At 38.5% G+C, this 21394-nt stretch overlaps 2 protein-coding genes across 4 annotated transcripts in view; one reads left to right on the forward strand and one right to left on the reverse strand.

The window, feature by feature from the left end:
- UBAC2 (UBA domain containing 2) overlaps nt 1–21394 on the forward strand; it is a 183841-nt gene that overhangs the window by 50175 nt on the left and 112272 nt on the right. The gene's annotated exons all lie outside the window — the stretch shown is intronic.
- GPR18 (G protein-coupled receptor 18) lies at nt 3320–7730 on the reverse strand. Of its 2 annotated transcripts, XM_011933825.1 has the most exons (3): nt 7297–7571; nt 5387–5578; nt 3320–4518 (listed from the first exon to the last, which is right to left on the reverse strand). In XM_011933825.1, exon 3 carries the CDS (start codon nt 4482–4484, stop codon nt 3489–3491), a length of 996 nt encoding a protein of 331 aa, XP_011789215.1. In that variant the 5' UTR covers nt 4485–4518; nt 5387–5578; nt 7297–7571; the 3' UTR covers nt 3320–3488. The 2 variants fall into 2 exon arrangements, with proteins under 2 accessions (XP_011789215.1, XP_011789214.1); XM_011933824.1 differs by lacking the exon at nt 5387–5578 and having other exon boundaries at nt 7297–7730.

Genomic DNA, 21394 nt, shown 5'->3' on the forward strand with positions numbered 1-21394 from the left:
TTCTTTCTTTCTCTTGCCTAGTTGCTCTGGCTAGGACTTCTGGCATTGAGTCTTAGTAATTCAAAGTCCTGAATAACTCATTCATTCATCCCTTCTTCTCTACTTCTACTGTCATTGTTATCCCAGTCTCAACTCTTACATCTTTTCTTGTCTACTTTTTTACAGTAATTCTCTAGTTTCCCTGTGAATTTCAAAGCATTCCATACAATGCTGTCAGAAGTTATCTTTCTAAAATGCAGGCTTAACCACACTAGTTCTTTTAAAAACCCTCAAATTCTCATATCCATCAAAATAAAAGTCAGATTCCTCCAAGATGCTATCCAGGCAGTCTGGAATAGTGGAAATACCACAGTCTTTGCCATCAGACAGACCAGATTTGAGATTCCAGCTCTGCCACTTACTAGTTATGTGAAATCTTGAGCAAGTTACTTCTCTCAAGCTCCATTTCCTGAGCTCAGTTTATAGATGACCCTCACATGTCAACGGTGGGTTTTCTGTGCTTCAAAGGGTAGCCCCGAGAATTAAAGAAGCTGTCTTACATCAAGCTTCTAGAAACAAGCATATACCCCTTCCATGTATTGTTTTTCTTAAGAGACAAGGTCTTGCCATGTTATCCAGGCTGGCCTCGAACTCCTAGGCTCAAGCCCAGTCCTCCCACCTGAGCCTCCTGAGTAGCTGGGATTATAGGCATGTGCTACTATGCCCAGCTCTTCTTTCCTTTCAGAGCCCTCCTCATCTGACCACCAGCTAGTCTCAAACCACTTTCCAACTGGTCATCCAGCTTTCTTTGCTTGCTACGCATTTGCATTCTCAATGCCTACTTGGTTTGCTTTCTGCTTCCCTTTGCCCTTTGGCAGATTGCCCTTATATGTGTATTACAGCACATGTATTAATTATCTCTATTAGTATTTGTTATATTACCTTGTCATTGTCTGTGCCTCCTAGGCTACCCACTGACTCTTTAAGGGAGAACCAAGTTTCACTTTATGTGCTCATTGCCCTACATTCAGTAATGGTGAAGGGCAAGCAAGCCTTTAGTACAGTGTAGCCCCACTAAGACTGTAAGGGAAGGCCTTTGAACCACAGACTTGTTCATTTCTTTTTCCAGTGCTTTGCACAGAAATTGTAGCTGACATATGATGGATGCTCATGACTATGATTTAAACTCAGAAAATGTAACCGTTAGGTTTTGAAAGTAGAGATAACTCCATTATTAAAAGCCATATGTATTAGGCATTTCTAGTAACTCATTCCTGCCACACATCTGGCCTTATATACCTATTATTTTTTGTTAGTATTTATATGTGGATGTTACATTGTTTTCCAGAATACAGTGAAATTTTGAATTTTACATATTATGTTAAAATATATTTGATTATAATGCTAAGTAAATTATTTTAAAAATAACTTTTAAGTGATCTACAATTAAAATTTAGATTATTTACAATTTTATTGTGAGAATCACAGCATACATTTTCACTTTGTTGATTTTGTATCAATAGAATCTTTTGTTGTGCTTTTTGCTTTGAGACTAAACTCTTCTTATCAAGACAAGCTCTGGCAGATAACTTTTCCATCTAATACATTTAAGAGTAGATTCATCTGTATGGTTGAGAGTAGGCTCTAACTATGTATATGTGTACAATAAACCTACATGTCAAATACAAGAGTTGTTTTTCTTGTTCTAGAAATAATTATATGTTAAATATATGTAAGATATATAAATAATATATAAAGATATAATATCTATAAAGATACTTATTTTGTGTATATAAAGTATATAAAGATACGTATTTTACTCATTTGACTATTGAAACTAGAAACTTTGTATTTTTTTCTTTTTTGAGAAACTGCATCTCAGTACCACCTTATATAGCTCTGAGAATGTTTAAGCATGTTTGCTTTTTATTATTGAAAAATTAGTGTTCGACATGAAAGAACTGACCTTGGTTTCTAGGGGTGGTTCTTTAGCTAAGCAAGTCATATAACCTCTTCAGACTTCAGTTTTTTATATTTCGAAGATTGTCTAAGGGACTGTCCAGTGCAAAAATGCCATTTTATGATTAGACTTTTTGTGTTTTTTTAATCTTTTTTTCTTTTTTTAAATAATATGAATTTACCTATGTTATTTCCAGAAATCAGTTTTGTTTTTTTTGGAGACAGAGTCTCGCTCTGTCGCCTAGGCTGGAGTGCAATGGTGCGATCTCAGCTCATTGCAGCCTCCGCCTCCTGGGTTCAAGCTATTCTACTGCCTCAGCCTCCCAAGTAGCTGGGATTACAGGAACCTGCCATCATGTCTGGCTAATATTTGCATTTTTAGTAGGGACAGGGTTTCACCATGTCGGCCAGGCTGGTCTTGAACTCCTGACCTCAAGTGATCCGTCCACCTCAGCCTCCCAAAGTGCTAGGATTACAGGCATGAGCCACCATGCCCAGCCAGAAATAAATTTCTAACCAATGCATATATTTGGTACTAAGCCCCAGTAGGATATGATCATGTTAAGAATGATAAAGAGAGGAAGTTATAGTTGAATCATTTATTTTACTTCCATAAGTATTAAGAATAATAGGGGCTTTACCGATTACACTTCAGTTTTTTTCTGTTAGATGGATAAGTTACTTGGTTTGTTACTTTATTCGGAGAAATTAAATGGCAAGACTGAGAATCCAAGGTTCCCATAGTACTATTTATACTGTGACATATGGCCTGGGAAAAAAAATCAATTAACCTCTTTTGTAAAAATGGGATCTTTAACTACATAAGAAGAACAAACTGTTTGTATTGGAGAATGGCATTTCACCATATAGTAGATAGATGATAGAAATGAACTTGGATTATTGGATAGAAATAGCATCTCAGGTTAGATTTTCATCATTAGTCCTAAACAGAGTTTGGTGCATAGTAGGCTCTCAGTGTTTGTTGAATGACTATCCTCTGTTTTCAAAAGGATGAATTCAGAGTAGGGGAGAGCTGATGGGGATGGCCTTTACAGGCCCCTTGGGTTCTTGTTCCTGTTAATTTTGCCTTGTAGTAAATAACAGTAATGAGTTCAACATAATTTCTTATATGGGAATTCTGGAAGTCGATGTTTGGGACATAAAGTACTGGATTTATAATTCCATTCCTAGTGCAAATTAGACCTAAGGGAGCTGCATCTAGATAGAAAATAATTTAATCAAATTATTTTGTATGGTAGTTTGATTTCCCCCTTACTGACTTGATTAACATACATGTGTCACTTGCACATAGAAATGCAAAAAGTTAATTATCTGTGTAAATAAGGCTTGACTGTGAAAGACAAATCAGATGCTTTGCTCCGAATAATTCACAAAAATGTTTTATATAAGTTTTTAAAATGAAGATAATGAATTTACTTTTTTCAAGAGAACAGGGACTTGATAAATCATTATACAGAATATCCATTGATGCCAGAGTAGTTAGTGAAGTGAATTTTGATGGGATTGAGATAAAAGAACCTTTCTATTATTCATAACATTTCACTGTTTATATTGCTTAGTGACCGTAAACTACCAGATCGGAAACTTTTTCTGCGCATGCTTCGAAGGTAATTACGGTATAGCATGACACTAATGACTCGAGCCTGAAATTGTTTTGAAACGATGTAGTAGAGAATCACATCCAGACACGTGCTGAGGTTCATGAGGAAGGTGGTAAAGGCTCCCCAGGGACTATAACTGTTTTCCCCCGTTCCCAGCATCAGGAAAACAAAACAGATGTGGAAGGGCATAAAGCAGACAAGCACCTGCACCAGCAGTGTGATGATGATCCTTATGGACTTCTCCTTGACTTTGGGTTTCAGCTTAGACGTCCTGCCATGAAGGAGATTATGAATAATGACCAAGTAGCACCCAATCATGATGAACAAAGGAATCAAGAAAAAAAATGTCAGTCGAGTGAAGTTTAGCACATTCACAGCTTTTAGATAGACGATGTCAGAAATCTTGAGGCAGGTGGCAGGGGTGGAGTCTTTATCCGGGTCTTTATGGAGCAGTAGCAGAGGGATGGTCGTGGTCAGGGTCATTATCCAGACTCCCACACACGCCAGCAGGGCTTTGCACGTGTTTTTAAGTTCTTTGGCATACTTCGGCTGTACAATGGCCATGTACCTGTCGGCACTAATAAAGGCAAGAAGCCATAGAGCAATGCTTGGGTAAAACACTGTGAGAGCTCCAAGAATCTGGCAGAAGTACTCTCCGAATGGCCATTCATCTTTTGCATAATAAAACATTCGAAAGGGTAAAGTCATTATAAATATCAAGTCCACTAATGCCACATTCATCATATAGATGGTTACAGTGGTTCTCTTTTTGGTGGTACAACTGAAAACCCATAATGCAGTGACGTTAACAAATAATCCAATTATGAAGATACAGCTATAGAAGACAAGGGCTGCAATTTTGTATTCATCTGGATGTGAGTTGTTAAAAGGGACAGGTTGATCTTGATTGTTCAGGGTGATCATTTTACAGCTTGTTGGTGGGCATGATACTTAGAAACTGTAAAAATAGTTAAGAAAAATAAGAATAGTTAAGAAAAATAAGAATAAAATCCTCGGTTAAAAAACAAATGCTTAACATTCTCCCACTCAGCTTGACTGCCAGTGAATTTTAAGTTTGAGAGCATTTTATGTTATAAACTCACTCGATGTGTCTTAGTATTTATTAAGGAATCCATTCCCTAGAGATTATTACTAATTTGTATTAATCTATTAAAATGATCCTGGTGTCATAATTCACTGGGCAAGTTCATTCATCTCTCTCTCCCTGCTCACTTCCCTTCTTCCTACAAGAATAACCATTTCTTTACAATTTTTTCCTATAGTGTGAAATTAGGTAGCAGTTGTTCCTGTAATAAGTGTCCTTTAATTTGGACTAATTGGGAAAAGGCCATTCTGAATTTTGACTCTTAATACAATTGTTTGCCACTTTTTATCATCTTCATTCTGTTAAAATATTTTGCAACCAGATGAGTAATGTCCAAATAATGTATTTTTGTTCATTAAATACAATTTTAATATACAAAATATGTAAATAGAAACATGTAGAAAATTAATCAAGGAACCATTCAGCTGGTTAACTACTGAGCATTCACAGTAGTTCTCATTTGAGAGAGAATGGGAACTTTTCCTGTGTTACAGCTGCAGCCCCACTGTCTGTTGAGCATGTAATAGGTACTCAATAAATACATATTTACTGAATTGATGAATAAATAAAAGAAGGAACTTTTGATGAGATGACTCACAGCAACTCTACTTTGCTAAAAAACTCTAGTTTGTAAATCTCTAGTTTGAAAATGAAGACTTGTGTAGCTGGCTATTAAACTTTTTGTTTTTTTAAAGTGGAAACACTTCATAGTGTTTATTACCTTATGTTCTCTTTAAATTATCATAAGTCTAGAAACAGCAGTGTTTTGTGCCGTGGTCAGCAGATCAAGAACTAGACTGTTAGAGCAATAGATGAGCTATTTTCTAATGCACAATTGGGAGTACCTAATGCCAAGTCTTCCAAGTTTTGTGATTTCAACTGCTCTACTTCAGTGGTTCACAGAAAGCAGCACCTTGAAAACAAGCTAGTGCTATTAGTAACTTTCATATCCTCATTCCATCTGGATTCAGAAGCTTCAATATTATTTGAATTTAAAAAATTTTCAAAGTAAATCCAAAAAAGGAGTATCTAAGACAAGTTGATATTAATAAGAAGTCATTCAGTAACTTGATGTGTATGTAGAAACTAACAAATTTCCATCACCACAAAAAAAACCCTGCACATTTTAAATGGAAAGGAGGTTATTTGGGGTTGCAAATATCATTCATTGACTCCTCAGTGTGAAACTTCACTCCCCCGTGATGCAACACCAACAACAGACTTTAAAAATAGACTTTGCTGCAATGAGATGGAACCTGTGGCATCCCCTTGAAATACAGAGGTGGATGAAAAGTTTCCTTCAAAAATGTCACTTTGCAGAGTGGGCTGTCTTCAAATCAGCCCAGAATTTCTCTTTAAGGAAAACTGTGGGGGAGATTTGCTGTCTGTGGTCAGTGGCATCATGGGCTATTGATCATTAAAAATTAACTTGAGCAATTGCTGTGGATAAACAAGAAACGTGCCTGCCTGCCTTCCTGCCTCCCTGCCTCCGTGCCTCCCTGCCTCCCTTTCCTTCCCTTCCCTTCCTTGCTTCCTTCCCTCCCTTCCCTCCCTTCCCCTTTCCCTTCCCCTTCCCCTTCTCCTTCCCCTTCCCTTCCCTTCTCCTTTCCTTCTCAAATATTTAGGTTAAATATGATTTTGGAGTATAATTCTATATATTTAAAAACATATTAAATTTTCCAAATATTGGTGTGACTAGAATATTAATTTCTATCAAATGAGGAAAGTGTTACAGAGAAAAATTGTATCTCTAGTGTCATTCAAAGGAGAGTAATCATGGAGGCTTAAATCTTATGTTTAACTGGAATGAATTCTTAAATAGTAGCAATTATAATATAAATGAAATTTTGTATTTGTTTTTCTTTTTTAGTATTGCATCAGGACTCCCTTCACCTATCCTCATCATTTAATTTTGTGACATAAGTCCTATACTTACAAACCATCTTGAGTCTTTTTTCCCATGTTATGCTCAAGCAGTTTTTATGTAGCTTGTCACCAATACTTGTATTCATTTGCTCAAGTTTGAAAAAAAATGAGTGATGCATGTGTTTTAAAGGCATTGTAGTATTGATTGTCCTCTGCAAACACAGAAATTTTTGGATGAATACTGAAAAGTGATTGACTTTAAAGTCAGCTTTTTAAAAGCTGTAGATACCATGACTATCTGTAGCTTTTCTTTTCTTAAAAACTATTAAGTTATTTCATGAAACAACGTAATTGAAACCATGTGATGAACATTTCTAAATATACATATGATTTACCATAAACATTTTCTTTCCTTAAGTTGAAAAAAATTACATTTACTATTAATGTAAAGCAATATTGAAAATAAATGTAAAATTGTATTGTGGAAAGATGATTATATAGCCTATTTCAAGGTCTTTCACCAACATAGTTTGTTACGTTTATTTTTTAATTAATTTTTTTTTTTTTTTTTTTTTTAAAAACGGGGTCTCACTATGTTGCTCCTGGGCACAACTGGTCCTCCTTCCTTGGCCTCCCAAAGTGCTAGAGTTACAGGTGTGGGCCATCACGCCCAGCCTGTGTTATTAAAATGAAATGATTTTTGAAATATAGTACATAAAGCATTACTTTTGACAATAATCGTGAAGTTAATTAAATGCTACTTACCTCTTGTCCATCAAAAGTCTGTATGAGAGATGAACATTTTTCAGCACTTCCACTTCTGTCGAAGGGATATCTTTGAGTTGCTTCTGTTAAAATAGCTCTTTCTGGAAACAGTGTATTTAAGAAATGTTTTATTTTGTTTTAGACTCTTTTGTTGCTTTAAAAAGTAGTTTCCAGTGTAATGCTTGGCATGGGAGTTGGTGCTGGGCTGACTGTAATTGCTGCTTTGTCTCTTTCAGGAAGTGCTCTCTGAAAGAGGCTTTTTCACCTTATGACTTTACCCTGGATGTGGTTTTTCTCTCTCACAAATGATTTGTTTATGAAGTCACACTTAGCATAAGCTCCCCTTGAAATGATGGCATATATTTAAGAGAATTATATACAAAGGACAAAGTTTCTTCAGTTTGTGTACTTTGATGCCTAAAGTCTGCATCATCTATGGAAAGAGAAGGAGATTTGATATTGAGTAAAAAGAGGTTTAAAGTCTAGCTTCTTTGCTTTTCTAAGCCGTGTGACTTTGTCTAGTTACCTGCCCCCTCTGACTAACCCTTTGTTCCTACTTCATTTCTGTACAGTTGAAATAGAGATAATACCATCCAGCAGGATTGTGAGGGCCCTAAACCAGAAAGGTCCCAAGTGCTTAACATAGTACCTGGCACTTAGTAGGTAATCCTAAATGAAGTCTCACTTTTTACTACCAAGTTCTTAAAAATCATAGAATATCCACATTTCCACTTTTTACTACTTAAACAATTCTGAATGTTTAAAAGTAGGATCCTTGATTATTTGCTTCTGCTTTGCCACATACATTTATCCACTTTAGTTTGCTGTATTTTGTAAGTCTGCTTTTGTAGTGCATAGAAGTCTAGAAATAATTTCTTTTGCATAAAAATTTCTGCAAATCTTAACAGAAAGGACTCTGAAGTCTTTAGTGGACTGATTTACATATTAGGAGTGTTTTCACCTAAGAAGGGAAATGAAACCAACAGAAAGGGAAGTGAGCAACGAATCACTGCCTGTCTTGTTAGGTTAATTTTTTTTTACTTTCTCATTTCTTAAAAAAAATTTATCCTCTCATTTGCTTATCCTAAAATTTTAATTATCTTTATATTTGGTTTGCATGGTTTGTCAACTTTTAAAAGGTTCATGAACTTAAATGTATTTGTTTTTTGAATTTTAGACAGTTTGGGGTCCATCCTTTTTTTTTTTTTCCCCTCAGACAAAACCATAGTAAGTCTGTGGCTTAGAAAAGTTACTTAAATCCTTGTCTTTGGTGATAAAATACTTTTGATTGTTAAACCTGCCAGAATGATGGGTTTTAGCAGTATTGGAGACAACCATAGCAACTATTTCTTGTGTAGATGAAGAAATTGAAGACCAGTTCCTTGCTTAAGAACTCAGGGTAAAGCCAGGCCCAGTTTTTCCCACTGTAATAACTTCTTCCGAGGTGATTATATTGATCTCTCCACTAGATATGACTTCTTATGGCTGAATTACGTTCATCAATTTTTTATATGTGATGTTGTATTTCATACATCACACAGGAGTTTGATACTTCAGCTGGACAGAAATCTGCCTGCCTGCAGACCAAATCTGTTCTTTCCTTATTCACATAGCTTACTACTTTTTTAAAATTAAGTGTTGATTAGCTTCCCTATTGCTGCTAAAATCAACAGATGCATTGATGGCATGTGTCTAGAAGAGTCCTCTCATCAAGACTTGAGTTCTTCACGGTACACAGGGGCATTCTTGTTAATTTTTTAATTAATTTTTTTTTTTTTTATAAAGACGGGGTCTCATTATGTTGCTCCTGGGCACAACTGGTCTCCTGAGGGAATAGATCATCTTTTTATCTCCCTGTTTTGTGCTAATGAGTTGATATTCTCAAGGAAAGGTTTTATAGCTGGATTCTGGCAGCTTGTACATGTAATTGTGGTGTCTGGGATCTCTGCCATTCAGTGTCCAAAAGACTTGAACAAGCACTCAAGAATGAGTAGATCCAAATGGTCAACATGTAAGTCTGCTCAACCTTTTATTAGTAATCGGGAAAATGAAAATTAAAACCACAGTAAGGTATTAGCCATTCGCCAGCATGTCTACGATGAAAAAGACAGACAATGCGAAGTGGTGGCAAGGATGTTGAGTGATGAGGATATCGAGTAACAAGGAACATTGCTGGTGGGAGTTTAAACATGGAAAGCAGTTTAATATTAAGTATTAAAATGAAGATACCAACACTCCATGACTCAGAGTCCACTTCTAGGTCTATAACCAGGAAGAACACATGCTGCGTACCAGGAGACATGGACAAGAATGTTCACGGTAACATTATTTACAACAACTCTAAATTAGGAACAACCTGAATGTTCACCAACTGTAGAATGAATAAGTCACTTGTGGTATAGGCATAGAGTGGAGTGCCAGTCACAATCACAATTGATGATAGATAGGGCAGATAGAACAGCATGGATGAATCTCATGAATCTAGTGTGAAGTTGAAAAAGCCAGACATGAAGGAATTCATATCATATGATTCCATTTGTATAAATTTCAAAAAGCAGACGAAATGAAAATACAGTGCTTAGGAATTCATGCTTAGGTGGTAAACCTTTTGGGTGGGGTGTGGGCATGTGTAATAATAAGGAAGAGGCCCCCATCATCTGCACGGCAGGATCCTGGAGCTGTTGCTTTTCTTACCCTCACCACCCTTAGGCCCAAAGAGATCAAGGGAGGGAGAGGTTACTAGAACTTGGAAGGAGAGACTCCAGTCAAGTCAGCTGCCTTGGAGCAGTGCTTTTCTTTTGAGAGACGGTAAGCCTGAGGTTCCCTTACAGGAAGGAACCAGGGAAATAAACACCCTGACCTCAGGTTCCTCTTGGCCTAAGTCTCACCTGAGGCTCCTGTTAGCAGGACTTAGCTGGAAGCCAGGGGGCCGCGAGCCTTTGCATGGTGTTTGGACCCACCAGCCTCTGGGGCAGAGAACAGGCTAGGGAAGGGAAAAGAAGCAAATGGATTTTCTGGCATGCTGCACTTTTCTATATATGTGTTACCTTTCCTGTTCAAAAACTGTCTTATAGCTTGTGTGAAGTACATGCTGTAGACACTAAGTACTAGTTCTCTTGGCCTCGTTTGTCCCCTTTTTTTTCTTTGTAGCATATTTATATTTTTCCTGTCTTTAGACTGGGACTGGATAGCTGTGCAGGAGCCCAGCCTGTGCCACTAATTGACCAGGTTGTCTTAACCATGTTAGCTCATTTCTCTGATAGTCTCTCTCCCCAGGGGAAGTTGGGTGAGGCCTTCTCTTTGGGGTCATCCACTTCCAGCCTTGTGTAATTTGAAGGCATTCCTCTCCCCAACTCTTTCCATTGCAGAGAGTATTTACCTCTGGTGTTCCTCTGAATTTCTGTAGGACTGTGGATAGGAGCCGGCAGGAGTCTGCATGGAAGCCTGAATGCGTCCAGGATTCATTTCCTAAGTCTTCATCCCAGGGAGGAAAACCAAGAATGTGTCTGCTGAAGTTTGGGCCTACTCTAAATGCAAAGCACGCAGTCCCCTGATGGGGTCACTTTAGTTCCTGATCTTTGCCATCTTTTATTATTATTATTATTATTATTATTATTTTATTGTTCTTCAGCATATATGTCGACCTCTTGAAGACATTATAATCAACCTACAGAGGAAGACATGTTATTTTTTCCTTGGTAATAAAACTGCGTTGATTTTGGTTACTCAGACGAGGTGTTTACCATAACTCTGCCTCGTATGCTTATAAAATAAAACTAGTGCTCCATTCAGTTGAATATTTGCAGCAATATTATCTTCTTATTGCTAATACTATTTGTATGGGTAGACTTTATGAGAAGTTTGTGACTTTCAGCTCGTACAGCCTCTTGGGCTCAGCAAGCTACACAGTCTAAAGAGAGTCTTAACAGAGAAGGGAAGGAAGGAGGCAGGCAGGACCACCCTGAGACCCCCAGGCCAGCTGCTGCTGTGCTGCTTTGGAATGAAGGGTCTCAGACCCTTGGCTTACATCTTTCTGCCTCTGGTGCAGGGTTTGCTCTTCTAACATGAATGGAACGTTTGATTTAGGATCAGTAATTACAGGTTTTAGAGCTGGAGTTTGAAGTATCTGTGACACGTCTCTCTTTGACAGTCGTGTGGGTACTGATCCCTGATTGCACTTTCACCCCTTTTCTTCTTGTTCTCGTTTTGTGTGTGTCTTGTGAACAAGGACCTGGCACGTGCATCTTCAAACGTTTCAGCATATCTAGAGTAGTGCTTCACCCAGCAGGCCCTCAGTTAACAGGCATATGGATTCGACTGGTGTTTGTGTTTTTCTGTAAGAAAGGTTATGCCATGTCTCAAAAAATGAATGGCTAATGTTTCTAGGTAGATACAATCACAAAGACATATCAAATAAAATAATGAGGCAAAAAAAAAAATAGGTAGATTGGGATTGGCTGTGTAGAGGTTTTAAAGTGAAAGTGGGCAAGTTAAAAAGGTTTCGTATCAGAGAAGCTAGTTGTAATTTATTGAATGTAGGAGTACTCACACAGTTTATTTGAACGTGAAATAGATCTAGATTTCTTACGTATGGTCTCCAGTTTTCCATACCGATTGACAGTTCAGGGCTGCTTTGACATAAATACTGTGCTTCTACTGCCACCTACAGATGATTAATGGTCTTGGAGCTCTTCACCTTTACCTGTTCTAAAGTCTTTTCAAAATTGAAGTAAATTTTTTAAAAAGCTATTAGTTGGTGGAATATTATAAAATATTTTAATGTTACTTTATGAATATTTCTATGTTATGTTACATAATACTATGTAATATATAGTTTTATATAATAGATATGAACTTATTCCTGTAAAACAAGGTGGCCAATCTTTTGGCTTCCCTGGGCCACATAGGGAGAACTGTCTTGGGCCACACATAAAATATACTAACACTAATGATAGCTGATGATCAAAAAAAATCATGAAGAAAACTGATAATATTTAAAGAAAGGTTACTAATTTGTGTTGGACTGCATTCAAAGCTGTCCTGGGCCCCTGGGCTGCAGCTTGGACAAGCTTACTCTGAAACATTTTGGCTTGTAGACCATTTTCTGCCCTCGTTGGAAGCATCCGCTTTTTTAGGAAACAGTTTTCCTCTGTAGGACTATGTGTATTCCTGGGTTAGGGCCTTGAGAAGATTCCATTTTTATTCTTATTTGTATCTGATATTATACTAAGATATTAAACATAAATGTGGCCTTAGAACAAATTAGACATGTTAAAAAGAAAAAAATATATATATATATTAGAAAATTTTTCATTTTAACCATGTTTAAATGTACAGTTTAGTAGTGTTAAGTTCATTCACATTGTTGTGCAGCCAATCTCCAGGACATTTTCATCTACCCAGACTGAAAGCCTGTGTCCATCATATAGCAAATATCTCTTCAGTCCCTACTTTCAGTTCTTTTGGGTTATATCCCTGAAAGTGAAATTGCCAGATCATGTGGTAATTCTGGTTTTAGTTTGTTGGGGAATGGCTGTACCGTTTTCCCCAGCAGCTGCACCAGCAACACAATGCCCAGTTTCTCCCTATCTTGGCTCGCATGCATACCTCTCTTGTGCTCGCCCTTCCCTCCCCTGCCTCCCCGCCCTGCCTTCCTTTCCTGTAGTAGCCATCCTCATGGGCATAAGGTGGTATCTCATGGTGGTTTCATTTCCATTTCTGATGAAGGGTGACTTCGAGAATCTTTTCATGGGTTTCTTGGCCATTTATATTTCTTCTTTAGATAAGTGCCTGTTCAAGTTCTTTGCCCATTTGTTAATCGGGTTGTTTGTTTCTTGGTTGTTGAGTTGTAGGAGCTCTTTATGTAATCTAGATGTTAACCCCTTATCAGATGATTTGCAAATATTTTTTCTCTTATTCCATAGGGTGCCTCTTTTTTTTGTTTGTGTCCTTTGATGCAATTTTTGGAGCATATTTTAGGCCTGCTCATTTATCGTATACTAATGACAAGGATGAATGTCATAGCTTTGGATTTCTAAATGGTGAGGGGAAGTTATCCTGAGTAAAATCAATGAGTCATTTTGGAACCTTTCCTTATGACTTAAGCTGAAGCAGTATTTTCCTGCAGTCCTCAGCACCTTTGCCTTGTCCAGGAGGATATAAGTAAGGCGGGAAGAAACTAGTTCTGTTCCAGAGTCTGCTCACTTCAGAGCCTTCCACTTGCTAGTGCTGCTTTCTTATGCTCTGAAAACTATCTGCCTTTATGATTACAGTCATTTGGAATGGAAAGAGTAACACTTATCTTTTTATAGCATTCTTGGTCCCTGCTGTTCTGATTAATATTTTATCAGTGATAAAAAAAATCAAAATATAGTGTGTTTGCTCATCAGATTTGCAAATTACAAAAACTAGGAGGATATTTCAGTAATGGTGGAGGCGAAGCTCCTGTAACAAACCGCTGACACAGTGGCTCAAAGAGCACAGATGTTCATTTCACTTTTGTAACCACCCTGTGGGGTAGGTAGGCTCTGTACCAGTAGGTCGTCAGGGGCCTGGGCTGGTGGAGCACCTCTGCTCTCCTCAACATGTGCCTTCCAAGGAGACTCCATGAGTTCTGCTTCCAGCTGGCATGGAGGAAAGAAGGGGCATGCAGGAGGAGGGATCGCCTTTCCCCAGGTGCCTTCAAGGTTGCATTTGTCACTCCTGCTTCCAAACCATTGGCAAGAACTTGGTCACGTGGCCACACCTAATCACAGGGAGGCGGGGGGATATCATCTTACCTGGGCAGCGGTGTCCCTGGAGATAAGGGAACAGTGGGTTTTGGGGGAGCAGCTAGCAGTCTTCTCAGAAGAGCAATAGCTCTAACACATTAGCTGCCTCAGTAAGCTGGAGTTTTGGGCTTTATAGTCAAAATATGTAACATAGAAGGAGGCCGGGCATGGTGGCTCACACCTGTAATCTCAGCACTTTGGAAGGCGGAGGCAGGCGGATCGTTTGAGTTCAGGAGTTGGAGACCAGCCTGGGCAACATAGCGAAACCTTGTGTCTACATAAAACACAAAAAATTAGCCAGACGTGGTGGTGTGTGCCTGTAGTCTCAGCTACCTAGGAGGCTGAGGTGGGAGGATCACCTCAGCCTGGAGGACCAAGGCTACAGTGATCCATGATCCTGCCACTGCACTCCATTCAGCCTGGGCCACAGAGTGAGACTCTGTCTTAAAAAAAAAAAAAAAGAAACACAAAAGGTAAAGAAGGTAAGAGAAAGAACATCAGGTCTTTCTCTTGAGTCTTAAAAAATCAGCTCTAGAGGCACTGAGTGACAGAGTTGTTTGGCTTGTGAAATGGCATCATGGAGTGACTGCCAGTTGACACTAATGTGCTCCCAGATGCCATTTGTAGGATTACAGGGAAACAAGGATGTTACTGTGGTCCAGGTTGGCATCAGGATGGGGTGGAGATGGAGACTGGCCATGGGAGAAGCAGGTGGAGAACAGGGATTGCTTACCCCAGAGAGAAGGAACTGGGGCAGAACTGTCTTCCACTGTTGAAAGGGCTGCCCAGTGAAAGAGGAGTTAAATAAGGGGCGGATGGCCTGTGGTGAATGAAGACCACGGGGACATGCTACGGTGTATAGCTTTGGACTTGGCATAAGGAGTAACTTTGCAGCACTCACTGTCTCAAGATGAAGTGATCTCCCTTGGGAGCTGCTGAATTTGACACTGAGGATACTCAGGCAGTGGCTGGGAGAGTGCGAGGCAGGGGTGTTGCAGGAAGTCCACTCATTGGTGGGTAACACAAATGGAGTGCCTATGAAATCCCTTTAAACCATGAGCATTCTGTGGTTTAAATGAGCTATATTCTGATTCTGTGCTCTTCTTTATTGTGAGATTCACAGGTAGGCTTAGAGAACTAGAGAAATTAATTGGAGTCCAGCCAAGGGACCACATTTCCCAGGATGTTCTGTGCAGCCTAATACTGGTACAGCAGGACTTGTTCCAGGACATAATTCACTGCAATATAGAGTTATTATTACATTACTCAAATAAACTCTGTAATACAAAGAGATTTGATATTTTTTCTATATAATCTAAGTGATTGATTTTTTGCTTTCTTATAAGTAAGAAGTATTTTTAAATTTTGAAGTACATACTTCCAGAAAGTCTTTATAAATACTTAAAGAGGAACAGAATGAGAAAATCCTGACACTATTAAGGTAAGAACTAAATAATGAGTTGCTAGGGTGACATATTTGAAACATTTATGTAATAAAACATTCCAAATAAATTACATTTTTCATATTGTTACTATGAATTCTTACAGGACTTTAATCTAGACTCCGTAAGCTTGTTTTCCACTTTCTGAAATGAGCATGCTCAGCAGTTCAATAGGTGTTGCCTGCAGTAACACTGCACTAGATGGCAGTGTTACGTAGAACTTGATAAAAACTTTAATTCCTCTAAAAGAAGTTATTAAATGGGGCTCATATGGTGAAACACTTTTGTAATAAATAACAGAATGGTATTATACTTTATACAGACACCTTTAACAGTTTGATACCCTGTGACTATTTCAAAAAGATATGTGCTGTAGTTAGAATTAAAAACTGGTATTGTGTATGTGTGTTAATTTTTTCCTAAACAACACAATAAATTATTTTAAACACCACTGGTATAGCAATTGTGAAACTCCTATGATGTAAACCTAAGAATGATTTTTAGTTGTGATTATTCATGGGCTCAGCACAGCACAGTTCGAAATTTTAACTACGTAAGGTGAGGTGACACACTACTTGGTCCTAATAGTAACATTAAAGAAAAAAATAATCATTATCTAAAAATTATTGGGCTAATCAAAGAGAATTGTAAACAGATATTTTTATCAAGGGCATATAGTAATATTGTTTACCATTTTGTGTCTCTTTGAAATCTTATGTGAGCCACAAACTGTTTTCACAAGAATGCACATATATGTAAATATTAATAAGAAAATAATTGGAATTTAGCAGAGGTGAATATTATGGTCACATTTATAGTCATCAACTTTTGTCTTCCTAAATAATGTTCCTTAGCTAATTCTTGGGCGCAGATCAAGTATTAGATTTTAATTCCTGCTTTTTACATTTCTGTATCAATGTCCAAGAGTATACTGGTATCAACAACAAGTAGAGTATTTTCAAAACCCAGAAAGTAAGTAAGTAGGGAATGAGAGTTTGTACTTACAACATAGTTAGGTAGAAATTGATGGTTGGTGGTGTGGACATGCACATGAGTTCTGAAGAAGGATGAAAATAAGGAACAGGAAGCTGAACTGTAAAAGATTATTTTCAGTACATTGTGTACTTTTATTAAGTTAGAAAGTGTGCTAATATTTTATGGTAAATTATTGGGAAAGTCAATTTCAGTCATGTTTTAGGAGAAGAAAGAATTTCCAAAGTGAGGAAGAGAACACCTTGACACTTCCTTGTATAAAGTAGCCACTTAATAAATGTTAACAGCGTGTATGCATGCATGAATGAATGAGAGAATTCTACCTCGTATTTTACAAGAGCAATCGGCTCTTTTCTGATTTCCCCAATCTGTTTGCATTCTCTTTTCCTCTTGTTAAATTATTTGTTGAGCACCTACTTTATGATAAACGTTGTTCTGGGCTCTGAGGATCCTGCACTGATCAAAACAGACAAAATCTTTGTCCTCATTGACTGTACATTGTAATTGAGGGTAAAAGACTGTAAACAAAATAAAAATTTATAATATATATATGCCAGATCATGATCTGTGTTGTGCAAAACTAAATAAACTAGGGAAGGGAATGCCAGGTGTCAGTGGGATTGCAGTTTTAATGATTCTAGTAAGGAAAAGCTTCAGAGATCAGGTAATATTTGAGCAAAGACCTGAAGGAGTCAAGGAGTGAGCTACGTGGAGATCTTGGGGGAAGTATTCCAGATATCAGAGACTGCCAGTGCCAAGGCCCTGAGGTGGAGACGGGACCTCCCATACGTGAACAGCTGGAGCAGAGTGGTGGGGGGACAGGGTGTGGGGAGATAGTAGAAGGTGAGGCCAGAGAAGTAAGAGTGGTTACTGGCCTTTCAGGCCATTGTACTAATTTTGGCCTTTAATCAGGGCATTCGGAAGCCATTGCATGATGCTTTGGGAGATGAAGTCGTGTTGGCCTGTGCTATCTTTTCATTGTTTCCCATTCTTTTTTTAAAAAAGCACTTAATCATTTTATACATACTTACAGTTTTCAAATTGTTTTTCACTTCTGCTTCTCAGGTTATCAAATTCTCCCTCAGGGTAGTCTGTTGTTTCTTACAGTTTTAATTTTTTATTGTGAACTCATTTTCAGTGGTTTCATTTGCTCTTGGAATCCGCATGTCCCCCAGCTCATGAAAGTATCTGTTGATGGATTTTGTGTTTACTACTGCTGGCTCCTGAGGGGTTTTTGTTGTCCTGGATTAGCTTTTATGTTATTTTCTTACCTTAGCACTCCCAGACCATTCAAGTGGGGGTAAATCTAGGTCACAAATTCAGGTATGATGTTGGCCTTAGATTTTAATTTTTTGTTAGAACTGTTTGATCTTTTTGTTTCCAAGGCTTTTAATGTAAGCTAACTTTCTTTGTTGTTTCAGCAGACTATAAATGGAATATTTTTAGTCTTCTCTCTAAAAGACAGTGATATTTGATGGCCTGGGCTCAGTCCCAGCTCTCTTTCCTTGAGCTGCTTGAGGTCACCTCTTCTAGCTCTACTAGACCTAAAAATCCCAGCCCACAACTCCAGGGGCTTGTATCTAGGTCAAGTCCCTTGTGGGCCACTGAAGCAGCCCATATTTTAATTTCTATCTTTGTTTCTGTTATCTGGGTTTGTTAGAGAAATTTTTAAGCATGTGTAAGAAAGGAGAGAACACTATAATGAACCCCATGTTTCAACATCACCCACCTTCAACACTGATCAACTCACGGCCACCTTGTTTTATCTATATCCTTACTCTTAAGCTATTCTCATGGGTCTGTGACAGACTTTCTTTGGCATATAAACCCAGGAGCAGGAATGTAGGGTTATAGGATATATGAGTGTCTTAGTAAACTCAAGCTGTCAAAGACTGAGTGGCTTACACAGAAATTTATTTTCTCACAGTTTTGGAGGCTAGAAGTCCAAGATCAGAATGTTGGCATGGTCAAGTTCTGGTGAGGGCCTGATTTGCAGATGGCCGCCCTCTTGGTGTGTCCTTACATGGCTGAGAGAGCTCACTTTGGTCTCTCTTCCTCCTCTTACAAGGGCACTAATTTTACCGTGGGGACCCCACCCTCATGACCGCCCATGACCTAACCTAATTGCCTCCTGCCTCCAAATACCACCACATTGGGGGCTAATGCTTCAACATATGAATTTAGGGATGGGAGACACAGTTCGGTGCACGGCATTGGGGGCTAGTGCTTCAACATATGAATTTAGGGGTGGGAGACACAGTTCAGTGCTCAGCAGTGTGTGTGTGTGTACATTTTGAGTCTGTGTGTGTATCTGCTTTACTCTCTATTCTATTGGTCCATATGTCTGTTCATGCACTAGTATTTTTAACTATTTTGTTTTGTAGTATACATTGGTATCTAGTAGAACAGGTTACTCTTTTTTGGTTCATCGTTTTCAAGATTAACCTAACTACTCTTCCATATAAATTTTAGAGTAAGTTAATCAGTTATCTTTAAAAATTCAGCTGGAATTTGAGATAATAATATTTTCTTTTATCTCTTCTATTAGCATATCTATTAATATATTTTATCACTTGAGGTTCATCTTTTCTAAAAATGTTGCTTTCCTAATTAGTAATATTGTTCAGTTTGTTTCTTTTTTGTTGTGACTGTGTTCTAAGGTTGCCTAGTGATTTTGGCCTCTGAACTCATGTTTCCCTGAAAGGTGTTCTTTAGCAGAGTCAGTCCGGTTAAGAGGGTCAGTGAGCGCCCAGCATAGAGAACCCACAGCCACCGCAGGACCTTTGTGATCCACTCCTGTTTGGTGAGGTTCCAGAGGTGTCTTGGCTAGTGAGGGATTCACTTTTAAACTCTCAGAAATTAGCAGTATTGCGAATAAGCAGTTTCTTTATATGGTAGTTTGCCTGTCCTGGGGGAAAGGAAAGATGTAGAGGAAGAAATGGGTAAGGAAATGCTATCTCTTGTCACCAATACCTACCTTACAGTGTAGCTGTTGATGAATTTAGTGTTGATCTGATTATTAATAATTTGTGACAGTTTTGATGAGGTGCTTTGGAGTAATGAATCCAAACAGATTCATCCATTTAGGTTATACGCTTGGTGTGGGCCCTGTCAATCAGGTAATCCCTGTATTTCTCTTCTTGAATTTTTCCTGAATTATTTTGATCACTTCCTCTTCCATTTTTCTCAGTTCTTTCTGGAAATCCTATTCTCTAGAAGTTCAGTCTCCTGTACAGGTCCAGTTTTCATCTTTTTTTTTTTTTTTTTTTCCTGCTTTCTTTCTCTTTGTGTTTTTGCTCTCCTTGCTGGGAGGTTTCCTGGGTTCTACCTTCCAATTATTCTAATTAATATTTTAAAATAAATTTTTATTGAGGTATAAATGTATGTATCTTGAGTCCAGAGCTCATAGACTTTTTACAAAGTGACACCTTCTAAGCACCATCCAGTTGAAGAACAGAATGTGACCAACTCCCTAAAAGGTCTACTTTTGCTGCCTTACAGTTACTCCTTCCTCCCAGAAGTCTACACTGACTTTTAACACCCTGATCTAGTTTTGTCTGTTTTTAAACTTTAGATAATAGAAATGTGGACTCTTCTGTATCTTGCTTATTTTTTTCAGTATTCTGTTTGGTTTCACCTGTGTTGCTGTATGTAGCTGTAGTTAATTTTTTTTTCGTTATTGGTATAGTATTTTGGTGTATGAATACCACCATTTATACATTTTACTTTTTATTTTTTTCTTGAGATAGGGTCTTGCTCTGTTGCCCAGGCTGGAGTGCAGTGGCACGATCATGGCAGCCTCAACATCCTGGGCTCAAGCGGTTCTCCTGCCTCAGCCTCCCCAGTAGCTGAGACTACAGATGCACACCACCAGGACTGGCTAGTTTATTTTTATTTTTAGTAGAGATAAGGTCTTGCTATGTTGCCCAGGCTGGTCTTGAACTCATTAGCTGAAGTGATCCTCCTGCCTTGGCCTCCCAAAGTGTTAGGATTACAGGCATGAGGCACATGCCTGGCCTCATAATACTGTTAATGTTAATGGACATTGGGATTGTTTATAATTTGGGGATATTATAAATACTGTTATTACGAATATTCTTTTTCCTTTTCTTTTTTTTTGAGACAGGGTTTCACTGTTGCCCAGGCTGGAGTGTGGTGGCACACAGTCATGGTTCACTGTAGCCTCAACCACCTGGCCTCAGGTGATCCTCCCACCTCAGCCTCCCAAGCAGCTGGGATTACAGGTGTGCACCACCACTCCCAGCTAATTTTTGTATTCTTTGTAGAGATGAGATTTCTCCATGTTGCCCCGGCTAATCTCAAACTCCTGGGCTCAAGCAGTCCTCGCACCTCCACCTCCCAAAGTGCTGGGATTATTGGTGTGAACCACTGCACCCATCTTGAATGTCTTTGAACATGTCGTTTGCTGCATATATGTATGCATTTCTGCTGGGTATGTACCTAGGAGTTGAAGGAGGAATCATAGCGTATATATATGTTTAGATTTGGAAGATACTGCTAGTTTTCCTGTGGGTCAGGAATTTAAGGGCAGTTTAGCTGGGTGATTCTGGCCTAGAGTCTCCTATGTGGTTGTAGTCAGGATGTCAGGGACCACAGTCATCTTCAGGCTTTACTGGGATTGGAAGACTCACGGGGCTGTTGGCAGGAAGCCTCAGCTCCTCACCACGGAGCTGCCTCCTGACATGGCAGCTATTACAGCTTCCCCCAGGTGAGTGGTCCAAGAATGTTGCAGTCCTTTTAATGTTAGTTATTCTAGCAGATGTGTGGTGATATATTTTTGTGATTTCAGTTCACATTTCCTTGATGACAAATGAGATCGAGTAGGTTTTCATTTATTGGTTTGTTGTTTTGGTTTTCTTTTCTTTTTTTTTT

The sequence above is a fragment of the Colobus angolensis genome, unplaced genomic scaffold (assembly GCF_000951035.1).
Source record: "Colobus angolensis palliatus isolate OR3802 unplaced genomic scaffold, Cang.pa_1.0 Scaffold13, whole genome shotgun sequence".
In the NCBI taxonomy this organism is placed as follows: domain Eukaryota; kingdom Metazoa; phylum Chordata; class Mammalia; order Primates; family Cercopithecidae; genus Colobus; species Colobus angolensis.